General features: G+C 43.4%; 1 protein-coding gene across 1 annotated transcript in view; it reads right to left on the reverse strand.

Annotated features, from left to right (window-relative positions):
• Positions 1-11631: 11631 nt before the first annotated feature.
• The window catches only part of ENTPD4 (ectonucleoside triphosphate diphosphohydrolase 4), a 36662-nt gene continuing 31672 nt past the window's right edge, over positions 11632-16621 (reverse strand). The window contains exon 13 of the mRNA XM_080795246.1: positions 11632-15797. Coding sequence (XP_080651372.1) covers positions 15569-15797 — 229 coding nt within the window. The 3' untranslated portion in view covers positions 11632-15568. The remainder of the gene's footprint in view (positions 15798-16621) is intronic.

A 16621-nucleotide genomic window follows, 5' to 3' on the forward strand; every position in this document is an offset into this window, starting at 1 on the left:
GTTCATACATTGTTTTCAAGACCTCCTCCACAGCTTCCTTTAGTTCTTTGAACATCTTCAAGACAGCTGTTTTAAAGTATTTGTCTAGTAGGTCTGACATCAGATCCTTTTTAGGGAAAATTTCCCTTTGAATGGGTCATACTTTCCTGTTTCTTTGTATTCCTTCTGATTTTTTGTTGAAAACTGGACATTTCAATCCGATCATGTCTGGAACTCAGGAAACTCTGGGAATCAGGTCTTCACCTTTCCCTTGTGTTTGCTGGGGATTTTTATTATTGTTATTGTTTACTGGTTTGTTGATTGTTGTAGGCTGCCTCTGTGGCACTGATCCTCCTGAGGTATAAACTGAAGGTCTTCTCGGATCTTTTCTGGGTGGGCCCTTTCCCTGGGCCCATGGGGTCACTTCCCAGTTTTGCTCAGGGAAACACTGTATTTTATTTATTTATTTTAAGGCTTTTATTTATTTATTTGACAGAGAGAGAGCACAAGCAGGCAGAGTGGCAGGCAGAGGGAGAAGCAGGCTCCCTGCTGAGCAAGGAGCCTGATGTGGGGCTCGATCCCAGAACCCTGGGATCATGACCTGAGCTGAAGGCAGATACTTAACCGATTGAGCCACCCAGGTGCCTCTTTATTTACTTATTTATTTTTAGAGATTTTGTTTATTTATTTGAGAGAGAGAGAGCAAGAGAGAACACAAGCTGGGGGAGAGGCAGGTGGAGAGGGAGAGGCAGACTCCCCACCGAGCAGGAAGCCCAATGTGGGGGTTCAATCCCAAGATCTACCCGACCAAGCCACCCATGTGCCTCTATTTATTTGTATCTTAATTGGCGGCTGTTAATGGTGTGCCACTGAAGACATAAACTCACTCAGATCTTGACTGGAAAGAAGAGAATCTCAGATCTATTCTTGCTTCTTCTTGGAGACATACAGCCAATTAACTCATGAGGTCCATTAGATCCTCATATCAGAGGAGCAGCGGCAGGGGGAGGGGGAGCTGGGGTGGCAGTTCCCCAGAGGCCCCCTGAGGCGGGGAGGGGTGTGCTTCCAGTGCAGGCTTTGGAGCCCGTACAGTGTGAGAGGGTGGTTTTGTGGCAAGGGCAAAGAGCTGTAGGCTCTCTCCCTGGGGGTAACCCAATGGGTCTGGGAGAAGCTCTGATCCGTGAAAATGCTAGGGGACACGGATTTCTTTCTTTCTTTCTTTCTTTTTTTTTTTTTTTTTAAAGATTTCACCTATTTATTTGACAGACAGAGATCACAAGTAGGCGGAGAGGCAGGCAGAGAGAGAGAGGAGGAAGCAGGCTCCCCACAGAGCAGAGAGCCCGATGCGGGGCTCGATCCCAGGACCCTGGGATCACGACCCGAGCCGAAGGCAGAGGCTTAACCCACTGAGCCACCCAGGCGCCCCGGGACACGGATTTCTTGATAAGAACTTCACAGGTCATGCCTTGGCGTCTGGATAGGGTATGGAATGGATCCGAAGCTCTACAAAAGACCATAGAAAGGCACTCCAGAAAGGACAGATGTGAGAGACCCTCACCACTTAGTTTCCCCCAAAGGGACAGGAGGAACCTGAATGGACCCTTGTGCTGCATTTTATTGGTACATGGAGCTCATTATAACAGTCTGAACTTTATGAAGGTAGATAACGAGATTAGTCCTCTTCCCCAAAAATCCTACACCCTGAAGTAAACAGTGTAAAAGGAGTGCATCCTTCCATGTATGTACTTTAATCTGGAATCCAGGGGCCTGGAGTCAAACTCTTCCTCAGCCCCGGTTCATGACATGCCTTGGTCATACCATGTCATACCATGACATACATCCTTGATCCATTGTGCATGGCCAGATGTATTTTTGTTTCATTTGTTTATTTATTAATAAAAGAACACTCATGAGTACAACATCTGGCCAAAAAACTGGAGCATTATCGATAAATCACATTTACCTACACACCCCTCTCATATGTCATGCTCTAGAACTCCACAGAAGCAACCTCTCTCCTGAAGTCTGTATTTGTCAGCTTATAACTTTTGTTCTGCTTGTTCAATATCTATCTGTCTCTCTTTCGTTTTCGTTGATTTTTGTGTTTCTCCATAGTGTACACTACTGTATGCAATCTTCTGGAACTTTCTTTATTCGTTTGGTTTTATGTTACTAACATTGATCCTGTTGAGCGTCGTTGAAGTATATTTATTCTCACTGTAGTATAATATTCAATTATGTGACTACATCACAATTTATTTTTCTAGACTTTCAATGGGTCTGAATTGTTTTTAGTTTAATACAATGAAAAAACAGTGCTATCGGGAACATTCTTGTGCCTATTTCTAGTGTGTATGGAGAACTAGACTGCCCTTTCTGGATCCTAGATTGTGGGAATATCAACTTTCTATAATAATATCAGGATGTTTACCAATTTCCCTCCCACCAGCAAGTTAGACATAATCCACTTCACCAAAATCTATCAGGTGTCTTAAATGTCATTTGAACGAGGGTAGAATGGTATCTCATTGTGACCTTGATTTGCATTTCCCTGACTGCTAGTGAGGCTGAGTGTTTCTCTGTATGCTTAGTGGCCAGACGGGTTTTTCTCCTGTGCCTGTTCATTTTTCCCTTTGGGCTGCTGGGCCCATATTTTTTCTGAGCTATATGTCATTTTTGAGACATTCTATGTTCATAAATTAAGAGGATAATCTCATAAAGATGCCAATTCTCCCCCCAAGTTGCTCTGGAAGTTTATTTCAAATTGAGTAAAATATTCTACCAGGAATTTTACAAGATGACATGGAAAAGCAACAGATTAGGCATAGCACAGATACCGCTAAACAAAATGAATGAAGTGGGGAGAATTGTCTCACCAGATTGAAAAGTGTACTGTAACGTAAAGGACATTTATTAAGGAATTGGCGGTATTGACATGGGGTAGGCCAGTTGACAAGGAAACAGAATGGAGAGGCTGCAGACAATCCCACTCATGTATAGACTTTTGATTTGCGACAAGAGTCGAGGCAGATGACTGAGGGAAAGGGAACTATTGAACGAGTGTAGCTGGAAAATGTAGTTATCTATATATGTGAAAGGAATGGAATCAGATTCCCAGTTATCACCATACACAAAAGCAATCCTAGGGTATTAATAACATAAATGTCAAAGTCAAAGTTTAAAAAATTTAGAAGACAGTAAAGGGGAGTACCCTTCTAACCTTGGGGTGAGAAAGAATTTCTTAAACTGAAAACGCAAGCAGAAACCACAAAAATAATTGATAGTTTTCGTTGTGTTAAAATTAAGAACTCCTGTCCATCAAAATACAACTTTAAGAAAGTGAGAATATAAGTCACAAACCAGAAGATACTTGTAACAAATATAGCCCCAAATATTGGTATTAATAACTTCACTGTTTAATCTGTTATACAAATACATAAAAATAGATAATATATTTTTGAAATCATTTAATAACATACGAATTACCAGAAAATTGCTCATCTACTTAAAAAGTGTATCAAAGACAGCTTTCTAAGGTCTAAATAATACATTTAGACCCAACTCACTCCTTTTAAGAACTGTAATATTTTGTAGCACGTAGGTGTCATGACTTATTCGACCATTCATTCCACTAGGGAAGGACATTCAGATGACTCCATTTTTGTGATCACAAGCAATTCTGTGTTTAGGATTGTTTGCTAGGGAGACAGATTGCCTAGGTTGGAATCCTAGTTTCACCCTAGCTGTGTGCTTTACCAAGCTGCTAGACTTGACTTTCATTCCTTATGTGAAATAAGAGGAGAGAGTAAGAACTCTCGCTTTGTGGGATTGTTGTAGGGATTAAATGAGGTTATGCACATAACGAGGAGGATAGAAGCATGTCTGCTTACATCATAAAAGCTCAGGAATGTCAGCTATATATCCTGCAATGTACACACATTTTTAAAAAGGTTTATTTATTAAAGAGAGAGAGCGAGTGAGAGGGAACGCATGCTTGCACGCATGTGAACACACAGAGGGGAGGAGCAAAGGGAGAGTCTTTTTTAAAAAATATTTTATTTATTTATTTGAGGGAGAGAAAGGGAGAAGGAGAGCACAGAGGGAGAAGTAGGATCCCCAAGGACCAGGGAGCCCGATGTGGGACTCAATCCCAGGACCCCGAGATCATGACCTGACTCAAAGGCAGACACTTAACCGACTGAGCCACCCAGGAGCCTCTAAATTATATTTCCCAATTCTGTTGCCAATGTATAGAAATACAATTGCTCTTTGGATATTAAAACCTTGCTAGCTCTCTTATTAATTCTAATAAATCCTCTTTTATTAGAAGCCATGCAGGCAAGCATATTATTTGTGAAAAATGATGCTTTTGTTTCTTCCTTTCCAGTTCTTATAATTTTGTTTGTTTTCTTTGGCCTCATGAACAGACCTGGCCATTCAGTAAGAGGCTGAATAGGGGTGGCTGTAGTGGGAATCCTAGTTTTATTTCTGATTGTAGAGAGAACGTGTAACTTTTCACCATTACAAATCAGGCTGCCTGCAGGCTGGGGCACATAACTTTTAACAGGGTCAGGGAGTTCCCTTCTGTTCCCTGTTTGTCCGAAGATTTTTTTATTACAGATACATTGAATTTTATCACATATTGATGTGATCTTTGTCTTTAATTAAGGTATTGGAATTACAGAACCACACTTCTTAGTTTTCCCTTTTCCTCCTGTCCTCTTCTAGTTTCAGCGTTAGGCTAGCCTCACAGAAGGAACTGGGGAGTGTTCCCTCTATTTCATATTATCTGGAAAAGTTTGCAAAAGACAGGAATGACCTGTTCTTTGAATATTGGTAGAATTTTCCTATGAAAGCACAGGGCCCAGTGAGAAGATTTCAAATTACTAATCCATTCTTTTATGAATGTAGGACTATTCAGATTCCTTATTTCTTCTTGAATCAGTTTTGGAGAAGTTGTAATTGTATGGGATTTTGTTCGTTTCATCCCAGTTTTTAAATGTAGTGGCATTAATATAGTCATAATTTTCTCTTTTCATTTTAATCTGTTTTATTTGTAGTTATAGCTCTTGTTTATCATAAAATTGTTTATTTGTGCCTTCTCTTTTTTTCTTGAACAATTTTGCCGTAAATTTGTTCATTGTATCAGTCTTTTCAAAGCATGAACTTTGGGCTTTCCTGATCTATTTCCACGCTTATTGTTTGTTTTATCCTATTTTTTCATTGTTATCCTTTTTTCTACTTAGTTTATTAAATTTTATTATTATATCTTTCTAATGTATACATTTTAAGGCTACAAATGTTCTTACTAAGCAGAACATTAGCTCCACCCAGCAAGTTTTCAGATGTATTTCATTAATGGTTAGTTCTAATTATTCTCTAATTCTCAGTATGGTTTCTTCTTGGGTACACAGATTGCCTAGAAATGTTTTAATTTTTCAAATATTAAGAGTTTAAAAATTATCTTTTGTTAGTAATTTCTGACACAAAGATATCGTGGTCAGAAAACGTGGCTGGTGTGAAATGAATTGCACAAAATTTGCTAAGCTTAAATTCTGTAAATGTTCCATATGGGCTTGAAAAGTGTGTGTTCTATAAACGTTCATGTATTAGGTTTGCTTGGCATGTTATTCAAGGGTGATAAACTGATTTTTGCTGCTCGATCTATTAATAACTAGGAAAAATGTTAAAACCTTCTGCCATAGTGAATTTGCTCATTTCTCTCACTGGATTCCCTATATTTGTCCGATTAACCATGTCATCTCAAGAACCATTTCCTTCTAGAAGATGCTTAGTAAATGATCCCCCCCCCGCATTGCTGTGGGTTAAGTTCTGTCCCCCGAAAAGATTGGATAACGTCCTAACACCAGGACCTGTGAATCTGATCTTGTTTGGAAATCAGGATCGGCTGATGGAACGGACTAAAAATGAGACTGTACTGGATTAGGACAGGTCCTGAATGATGAGTGTCCTTGTAAGGAGAGATAGAAGACACAGAAGAGATCCAAAGAAGAAGGCCATGTGACGATGGGGGCCTGGAAGCTATCATATTCACTATCTCTATCACCTTGTACAATTTACACAGCATTTCTGGGTTTCCACCGATAACATGAGTAATTCCTAGGTTGGGATTATTTTGCAAAGGACACATTGCTTCATCAGTAGGGCGCTTCAGGTTCTCACAGGGAGCAAGAGCATGGGAGTTAGAGCAGCCACTAGGTGGCGACATTTCTCTCCGTAGTTAGTCTGTGGGCAGAGTCGGTCCCTGACCCAGTGCTGCTCCGCCCCTCAGGGCCCTGATCCGGTTCTCAGGGAAGACTTTCCAGATAGGCTGGCTGAAGCTGCACCTTGAAACATATCCCAGGAAAATGGTGTATCTGATACTTGATTGGTGGAGATACTTGATACTTGATACTGATTTGATGGAGAGACAGAGTGGTAAGAAATCGTCTAGAATGTTTCCAGGTTTCTGGTCTGAGTTGCCAGGTGGTGCGTAGAGAGGAGGTATGGCGGGAGGAGGGGTGCCTATTTCAACGTGAGTTTCAGGATCCTGTGGGACACCTAAGTAACGTCCAGTAGGAAACAGAAATCAGGGTCTCTAACTTCCGAGAGAAGTCTGGAAGGAAGTGAAAGGCAGAGAATGGGACCTTGGAGGCGGGATGTGTTTTCTTCAAATTAGCCCCAGCATAGTGTAGGGTCTAGAGTAGGGGCTGGAAAGCTACTGCCGGTGGGAAGAATTGGCCCACTCCTGCTTTTTCTGAAGGAAAAGAAGTTCTATTGGCAGAAAGCCACACCCACTCATTTAGGTATGGTCTATGAAACATTCCACACTACAAAAGCAGTGAAATAATTTTTGGCCAGAAATCAGATGGTCTGCAAAGCTGAAGTATTTACTACCTGGCCCTTTGGTGAAAAATTTTGCTGACTCCTGGTCTAGAGCAGTATTTCTCCACCTTCGCTGTGCATTACAAATGACCTGGGGACCTTGCAAATAGAGAAACTGGTTCAGGAGATCTGAGACCAGCCCATCTACCAGGCTTCCGTGATTTTGACACCACTGGTCCTGGGACCGTGCTTTGAAAAGTGCCTAGACCAGTGCTGTCCAATAGAAACACAAGTCACTAAAGTTTCTAGTTGTCCCCATGAAAAAAGTAAAAATAGGTGGCAGTAATCTCTTATTAACTTGATATGGCCAAAATATTATCATGTTTTAGGCAACCAATAGAAACACAATTCATTTAAGTTTCTAGTTGTCCCCATGAAAAAAGTAAAAATAGGTGGCAGTAATCTCTTATTTAACTTGATACAGCCAAAATATTGTCATGTCTTAGGTAACCAATATAAACAAATTGAGATATTTTATGGAATTCTGTGTGCTAAGTCTTTGAAATCTGGTGTATATTTTGCATGTATAGCCCATCTCAATTAGGACTCAATTAGGACTGGTCACATTTCATGCGCCATACTGGCCAGTGTAGCTCTGGGGTAGCCAGGCTGCCCGGTGGCCAATCCCAGCCCCCCATCTTACTAGCTGTGTAGCTGTGGGCAAGTTACATAACTCCCCCATGTCAGTTTCTCCGCCATACAATGAGCATCGTAAATGCCCCTTCTCATGATGTTGTCTTCAGGATCACATAAATTAATAAGGTGTCTAAGCAGCCTGCTGGGCACGTCGTAAACCACTCTTATGCCATTGGGATGATTCTGTACAACAAGCAGTTTCTTTCCCTCCCAGTAAAGGAAGGAGACTGAGCCCTGCTTCCTGCCTCATGTCCAAGTGGCAGAAGGTGGAGGAAAGTATATTCCTCAGTTCTCAAACCACAGTTCCCCCCTCCCACAAGGATCTTTTTTTTTTTTTCTTTCCACAAATATTTATTGAGCCTTTACGGTGTATCAGATCCTGGGCCAGGCGCTAGGATAGAACAGTGAAATGACCACAGAAGCCCGCTGTCCCCATGGATTACATTCCAGTAGAGAGCTTCACAATGAACATAACGTAGAGTACGCCAGAAGGTGGTACCATGGGGGGAAAAGGAAAGCAGGGTAAGGAGGCTGGAAAGTCCTGGGGAGAGGAAGAAAGGTCAGTTTTAAGTAGGTAGCTGGTGAGCTTTCTTGGGGCAGCAAGTCATTGATGGTCCTAAGGCCAGGGGGGCTGGAGCATAACCCATTTTTCTTCTGACTTCCTTTTCCTTGTTGATTTGCAAGAAACCTTGTAAATATGTATTAGTCCCTTGTCCATTGTAGTCACCGCAAATACCTGCTCGGTCTGTCTGTTCACTTTGACTATGGTGGCTGTTGAACAGAAATCCTTACTTCCGCTGTTTCTTTCTTTCTTTTCTTTAAAGATTTTTATTTGAGAGAGAGCGCCTGAGAGGGAGACCATGGGCAGGGGAGCAGCAGGCAGAGGGAGAGCAGACTCCCCGCTGAGCAGGCTCGACCCCAGGACCCCGAGATCATGACTTGCGGCTTAACCGGCTGAACCACCCAGGCACGGTCTTCTGGTATTGCCTTATTCATCCTTTCTCCCTTACATTTGGTGCTTTAGGATGTGTGTGTGGGGGGGAGGGGCGGCGGTTAAAAAGTGACTGGATTTTAAGGATAATTTAGAGTAAAAAAAAAAATTCTGAAGTTATGTTTAGAATAAAATCAATACACAGAAGAGAGTCAAGTATCATATGGTTTCACTTATTTGTGGAGCATAACAAATAATATAGAGGACAAGGGGAGATGGAGAGGAGAAGGGAGTTGAGGGAAATTGGAAGGGGAGGTGAACCGTGAGAGACTATGGACTCTGAAAAACAACCTGAGGGTTTTGAAGGGGCGTGGGGTGGGAGGTTGGGGGAACCAGGTGGTGGGTATTAGGGAGGGCACAGATTGCATGGAGCACTGGGTGTGGTGAAAAAACAATGAATACTATTATGCTGAAAATAAATAAAAAATTTAATAAAAAAATACTTTGAATCAGGAAAAAAAAAATCAATACACAGAAATCATTTCATCTAAGCTGGCTTTGGGAAACGCCCATCCTACTTTGCCGCTGCTCGTTTCTACCTCATTTCGGGTTTCTTTCTCCTTTTCTCAGGACTGAGTGGGTTAAGAAGAAAGGAAGCCACTTGATTTTCCTAAGTTTTTCTAAACAGAGCTCTAAAACGCACTGCTCCCTCCCTGAGTGAACTTCGCTCAGTGGGAGGAGGAAGTGGGGGCGGGCGGGGGGGCTGCTGAGGGGCCTAGAGACTGTGTCCCCCTGCTTATCACGCTAAAAGGGCACAAAACTTGGCAATCCCCAAAGAAGAAAGCCGATGACGGAGAATGAGAGATGTGTAAAAAGATCTGCTTCGGAAACCCTAGGAACCTAAAGTGGTGATGTGACAAAGAAACCAGATTTTGATTAGGGCACATATTTAGGAAGAACTATATGCTACAAAGTATTCCTTCACCAGCTTAGTTATAAATATACAAACACAGGAAGTGAGCACATCATGACCCACGTGCAAGGAGCTTCAGGGCGGACAGCCACACTGATGTGCCACAGGGTCCCCGAAGGCTGAAAGTGATTTAAGCATGTAATTGGAACAGAAGAGAGAAAGGCCAGGAAATTCCAGAAAGTCCTCTTATGCTGCCATGACCAGAATAAAAAACTTCACAAGGCTAAGTAGAACCCATTAAATATTTACGTGTCTGTCTTTTTGAATCTCAGATGTAGGTAATAAAGCTTGTGCTGGGTGGAAAAGCTGGAATTTTAGGAGAAGGTGCGGGTGTAGTTCCTGGATTGGAAGCTGTGAAATCACTGGCAAAAAAGGCATGATTCCTCTTTCCAAAATTGCCCACGCCAAATGCTGATTACCATGCAGGCCGAAAAAAGGTGAAAGGTGGAATCAAAACTACCAATTAAAAGCCTGTGAGAACGGCGAGAAGGGCTGGCCTGGGTACTTTCCAGAAATAATACGGGGACAGAGTTAGTCCCACACCTGGAAGGAGGAGGGCACTCTTTGTCTTCCGATGACCTGGCCACAGACCAACTCTTCCCCCTTCTCCTTTTTTTCAGGAGGAGAAAAAAAAAAAGCTCCCTTTCCCCTCCATTTAGTTGTTTATATGTATTTAGACAAGATGCCTGTCTTTTGTGGCCATCACCATTATGTTCTGTGAGGAGACTTCGGTATTTTTCTCAGGGCAGAGATCCCTCTGAAGGCTGGGTTTTCTTGTTTGGGCTGCTTCGTTGGGTCTCTCACACGCAGTGGGCTGTTGACAGAAACGGTCAAGTGGCCATGAAGTCTGGAGCCCAGAGGTAATTCACCTGCCAACCAGGATCAAGCTCGAAGGGCAAAGGTAGGAAGCCAGAGCGGCCCCGTCTGGGCTGTGGCATGGCTTAGTCCCACTTAATGGACGCATTCAGAGACAGAGGCAACACTGCACCGGGCAGGAGGAACAAACAGCTTGTTAAGAACAAAGGAAAATGCCTTGACAGGTCAACTCTCCTTTTGTTACAGGAGCCATCGGGCTCCCAGACAAGGTGGGGCCAGGGGGACACCTCAAGGTATTTGGTTTCATGTAGGCACTGGTGCTCCAGGCAAACAGCCCAATCTGCCGTGTAGGCCTCTGGGAGAAAAGGACACTCCTTTGTCCTCTGGTGACCCTTCCGTAAGAAGACAGCCTGATTCTGATAGAGATGACGTTTGTGTCTCTGCTTCCAGACCAGTGTGAGCGCCAAAACCTGTGCAAACCATTAGCATTTTAGGATCTTGGAAAAAAAAAAAAAAAAAAGGAGCCACCAGTGCATTCCAGACTCATGGGACAAATGCAAAAGAGATAAGGAACAAAAATCCCAAGCCACTGCCTTTTCGCCCCGGTAACATGGGCAGCCATCGGAAATGTACTTACTTCTCTTCAATCAAGTGGAGTAAAATTTGGACATGTTTAGATGCCTTAAGTATTTCATGTATTTACCCTCAGGCTCAAAGAACTGCATTCACCACACTACCTCAGAAATCACTGAGGTCAGGTCTCTCTCAACATTGTCATCCCATTCCTCTGGCCCTCCAAGCCCCGGGCCTCTGTGCTCACCCGCACTCCCGTTTTGCTCTGTTAATCCCTCAGCCCTTCCCGGACGTCTATCCTAGGCTCTTCTTTTTGTTGTGACAGCTGGTGCCTTCCTTCTCCATCTGTCTCTATCATCCGTTTTTTGGCTTATGTCTCAGGCCCACCTCGCCCCCATCCCAGGGAAAACCTCTATTTTATATATTCTCAAGTTGCTGAAAAAAAGCTGCAGTTTCTAATAGTTACTAGTAACGATAGTGAGATTCACATTTCTCTGGAAATGAGCCGATGACTTTAAGGCTAGATCTAACTGCAGAATCATGTAATATCAAGTTAGCTTTGTAATTACTATTTGTGAGAAAACATGCATAAAAAATTGGTTAATTCCAGTTTTCCTGGCTATGTTCATAGCTCACGGGTATCTTAAAATGGTAACCCTGTCAAGAGTTGCCTCAGAATGGCCTTTATTGTTGATGCCTGGGTGGATATGACACGGCGGGAAATGCTTCTCCTTAGGAACTGCTCGGCTTTGGGGCTGCAGGACGCACAGAACCCTCCCTCCAGAACCCAGACAGCAGGGCTTCGCTACACGCACATAAATACGGCAAATGCGAGGTGTTCAGTCAGACTCAGACGATTTATTTTACTGAATTTAGATTCAAGTTCAACTAAGCTTTCTAACAGGTAACAAGATTTGAACATCGGAGAAAAATCCATGTCAGTCATAAGAAACCAAGAGTCTATGGGCCAGTGGCTGAGCTTTCATCTCATTGGCTCTCAACACCCATCTGTGTGTTAAGTGTGGCAACGTGAGGTGGCCGAACACGGAAAATGATATGACACCACAACACCCCAAAGATGATTATTCTTACCTTGAACAGAAAACACCACTTAAATTAAAAAACAAAAAAAACATTTAAAAGTCCTCCCTCGGTGTTTGTAATTCCTAACTGTAAAGTATCATCTCAGTAACCGAACAAAGAATTCTCCTGGGTTGGTCACATCATTCATTACTGAACAGGAAAATCAGTATCATAAAAAATGAAACACGGAAGTAGAAATAAATAACGAAATAATTTACGTGTACGTAGTTTTGCTGCATTGCACATAACCACACAAAATCCTAAAGCTGATTTTTTTTTTTTTAAAGCTCAGAAAACACATTTGCCTTTCCGAGTTTCTTGCTAAGTGATGCATGCTTCTTCTAAGGAAAACTACACAGGGCTGATATTTAAAATTTAAATACCTGTCAGTCTAGAGCTTGCCTACCTGGGCACGCATGTGTGGACAATGGGTGGTGAACAAGCGGCCTTCCCAGCCTCCTGGGGGCCCAGGCCTAGCAGCCTGCAGCCTCTCCAGCTTACCCCCAGGCCTATGGCCAACAGTTTAGGGTGAAAATATGCAAAAAGCACTGGTCCAAATGGGTATGCTTGTACTTTTGCTGTGATGCCCTTCAATGGACTATAAAATCTTTACTAGCATCCTCGGAAGGTTTAGAGAGAAGCATTGCACGGTATGAGGAGGGGACAACAGCATTTCCCATAGTGCTTCCAACAAAGCTCAACACAGAGCATTTTTCTTCCACAAGGCTCTTAGCACGTTTCCACTGGTCCAGCTTCTTTTGCTTCCTATTCCAAGTATTCCGAGTTCCCTGCCTTCTCAGCCAGCCCTTAACTGATACGAATTACTCTCCTGAATTAAGCTCCTCCCGGGCCTGCCTCGCAGCCTGGCCCTCCCTGGCATCAGAAAGACCCCTGTGCAATCCTCCCGAGACCGCAGGTTTCTCAGCACCACGCGGTGAGCCCGCTGGAACAGCACTTTTTCAGTCTGTGGGGAAGGGCCTGTTTGCTGGCTTATGAGAAAACGATCTTGAAAATAATCTAGAGGGAAAGGTGAAGAAGTGGAATTCTGGTGCATACTCCAATATTTTAAGATTGAAGTTTGGTCTCTTCTCTTGCCCATCTTTCCATGTCCACAAATGGCAACTAGCTTCCTGAATTAAGAGAGAATGCCAATGCATATCCTTTCTTGAATGGGGTTGTTCGTGCAGAGGTCAGTGAACATTTTAAAGGGACATCTGTCCATAAAGGGACATTTAGTAAATATTTAGGCTCTACAGGTCACATACAGTCTCTGTTGCATTATTCTATCCCCCTCCCCCCCTTTTTTCCTTTAACAACCCTTTCAAAACTGAAAAACCATTCGCAGCTCAAGGCTCTTCTAGATTTTCCCTGTGGCCAATAAGCTTGCCAAGTCCTGGCTCCAGGGAGTTCTTTGGCAGGGGAACACGGGCACTTCACTATGTAAAGCATAAGGCTGTTTGGGCCTCAGAACCCTGATTTGGGGATTTCTTTTAGACAGTGAGGTAGGTCCTTGCTGAGGGATCCTTAGAGCATGCATAAAGCAAAACTCCCATTTGTCTTAATTCTGCTCCCTGAATGGTACTGACTGGGCCCAAATTGGCACCCTTTATTTAAAAGGTGGCAACTTATGGTGGAAAGTTTTAATTAAGGTCCATTTAAATCTGGGCCTGGGCTGGCTAATTCTTGCCTTGTTTTAAAGGCAAGATCACATACTCCAGGTGTCTGAAGAGTTTCATTTCTAGGTTACTTACTACCGCTAATGGTTGGTGGTAGAAAAGCTCAAGTGTGAACACACTTCCTCTTCACCACGGATGCCACCCATAGCCTACAGAACAAACCCCATTCGATGAGTCAAAGGGAAGCACGCCAGCTCACTCTACTTCTGCGGGTATCTAAAACACAGCTTGTCTGAGGCTAGGTCTTGATAAGGAACAACAGTGTTTACCAGGGAGCAAGCACTTCAAGAGCTGCAGACCAGTGTTTCGGAAGCCAGATCTCCCACAGGGACATTTACCTCCCTCCTCTCTGGCACAAGAGGCTGTACCACCATGGAGCTCCTCCAGCCTTCTGGGTATTTGCAAGACAAAGATTCTAACAATAACTTTCTCACTGTTAGAATATTCATTTTGAAGAGCACAGTAAGAAAATTTGCTCTCTTTTCCGTATTTGTGATCTTTTCAAGCCATCAATATAATTATGATATATGCCCTGTTTTAAATAGTTAATAAACAAGATAAAGTCCAATTTTTTTTTTAAGTTAAATAAAGGCTTCAGGATCTGAAACCTTTCTCTAACAAATGATGTCTGGAGAAGAAGCTCTTGGTTCTCAAAATACACATTTGCCACCAACCAGGCCAGTTTAACTGTTCTGGGATTAAGAAATAGCATACGTACATACACACAAACTCACAAAAAGAACTTCGTCTGAAAAAAATAGGTATGAGAATTCCCAAAGCCTCTAAACTAAATGAACAGGTGAAAAACAACTGATCTCATATAAGCCAATCTAGTTGCTCTCTTTCAGTTTTTGTTTAAGATGTTGAACCTGTTTTCTCAAAATGTGAGTTTATTTCTTGTATTAAAGCCAGAGCCTTCTCTTAGTCTGGATTTACAGTGGAACTACCACCATAGCCTCAACCATGACAGTAATAAAGAAATCAGTCAAGCTAAGTATGGGGTCTCCAAGATAAAACCACTGAGACCATTTTTCATGAAGGAGGGGGACACCAACTCGAGTTGGAAGAAACTGGAGTGCGATTAAATCAGCAAAAGTGTACCACTAAGAAACAGTGATGTGTCTGCCTGTCAGTAGACACTGGCTCCAGTTCTAATGATCTCAAAACTGGTGAAACTTGATGAATTTTCCAACTCACTCAAAGACATACTATTCTAGGGCTGCTGAAAGGTGGGACTGAGAAAGTCATTATCTGTGTCAGGAAAGACAATGGTAATGGGGATTTTTCTACATAAAAAGAATTGAAGCAATAAATTCTAAAGTGTGTGTTTTTAAAAGAAAGAATACTGCATTCTCGCATCCTCTTTATCATTTCTCTCTCACATACTCTCATATTCTCTCACACACATTCTCTCTTACACACACACACACACACACACACACACACACTGCTCTAGTCATTACTTCACATCTTCCAGGACTATCAGTTTTAAAAATAGTACCTCCTGGTGCCTATATTTCTATCTTGGATATAAATGGTTTTGATTTTTTAAGTCTATGAAGAAACTATATAGGGACAGACCTGAACAATAAAAACAATGCATCACCCTGTGTAGGTCAGAGCTTTTGAGATAGACAAAAAGAGGACTATGATTCAGCCCGCTGGGTTCTGGTTCGGAGAAGGCATCAGCCGTCAGCGCTACCTTCTCTGACGGAGAACAGCTTTGCCATTCCCTTCACTATCCAAGCGCCTCTGTTCCAAATGTAACACACCTCAAAGAAAACCAGGCCGTCTCAGGTTGCTATCCTGTGCAGCAAGAATGAAGTGATTTTCCCTTTTCCCTGCTCCTCAGTGTAAAGCTGGAGACAAAACAGTGGAGCTTACAAACAATGGATTTCGTTTCTGTTTCAAGGAACAAAAGGGCAAAGGAGAAACAAAACCAAGTGAGAAGAGGAGAAACCCTGAGGCAAAAATGGCTTTTCCTTCAGAAAGTCTTCCGGGGCTCTCGAACCCCCTTCACAGGGTGCCGGCAATCTTCTGGGACGGGAGGCCTTCCTCCAGCCAGAGGGCGGCGGCCGAGGCGCTGCGGGGCGTCCGCCGGTGGATGCGCCGCAGCCGCAGCAGGTACAGGAGGATGGAGAGCACGACCACCAGGAAGCAGCCCGAGAACAGGTAGTGATTGTAGACGAAGGAGAAGCCCCGCCAGTGAGCGTGACTGGCCCGGAAGGTCTCCTGCTGGATGTCCCTGCCCGCGTGGAAACAAAAGCAAACACCACACGTAAGCGAGACCGGGACTGACCAGGCCAAGCCACGCGGTGGAACAGGTGCGGGGTCTCTGGGACTCAGTTTCCTCACCTCCGAAAGGTACGCTAACGTGGCCTAACAGAGGGCAGTTGTAAACAGTAACAAGAGAACGCGTGAGAGCGCATTTGTACGTCCGCAGCAGTTACCGTCACTGTCATTTGGGAAATAAAACCCAGAATTTTAAATGAACGGTGACAGTTTCCCTGACACATAGGAGCCACTGTGGAATGAGGGCCCCTGTCTCTGAGCAGTAATACCCACCACCCACAATGTCTGCAGGCAGCCCAGCGAAACGGACTGCCAGCACACGCTCCACTGGAAGAAGGGGGGCGATCCCCCAAGAAGCGCAATTCTCGTTTATCAGTGCCCCGGGGTCAGCGGGCAGCAGATCTGTGAACGGGCGCAGGAAAATGTCCGTCTTCACTTGCCGGTCTCGGACTGGCATTTCCACTGGCCATGAATGCAGACAACAACCTACGGCAGTGTCTGTAGTACCTGCGACTTGGATCGTGGGGACGCTCGGAGAGCTCTTATACCACACTGTGGTGGTTTGCAAACACCTCAAAATATTGACACACGTCACTGTACGGGAATTACGGAAAGTACTAGCTCTGCTGCCAGAACACATATTACTGTACCACAGATATGTCTTCTGTAATATTTTGATAAATATATTTCAATACGGCGGTTTCCTCTATACCCTGTTATTTATTTACATACCTTAGGAACAATATTTTGAGGAGGAGTCCGAAGCCATAAAGATGA

The sequence above is a fragment of the Martes martes genome (assembly GCF_963455335.1).
Source record: "Martes martes genome assembly, chromosome: 2".
Classification (NCBI taxonomy): domain Eukaryota; kingdom Metazoa; phylum Chordata; class Mammalia; order Carnivora; family Mustelidae; genus Martes; species Martes martes.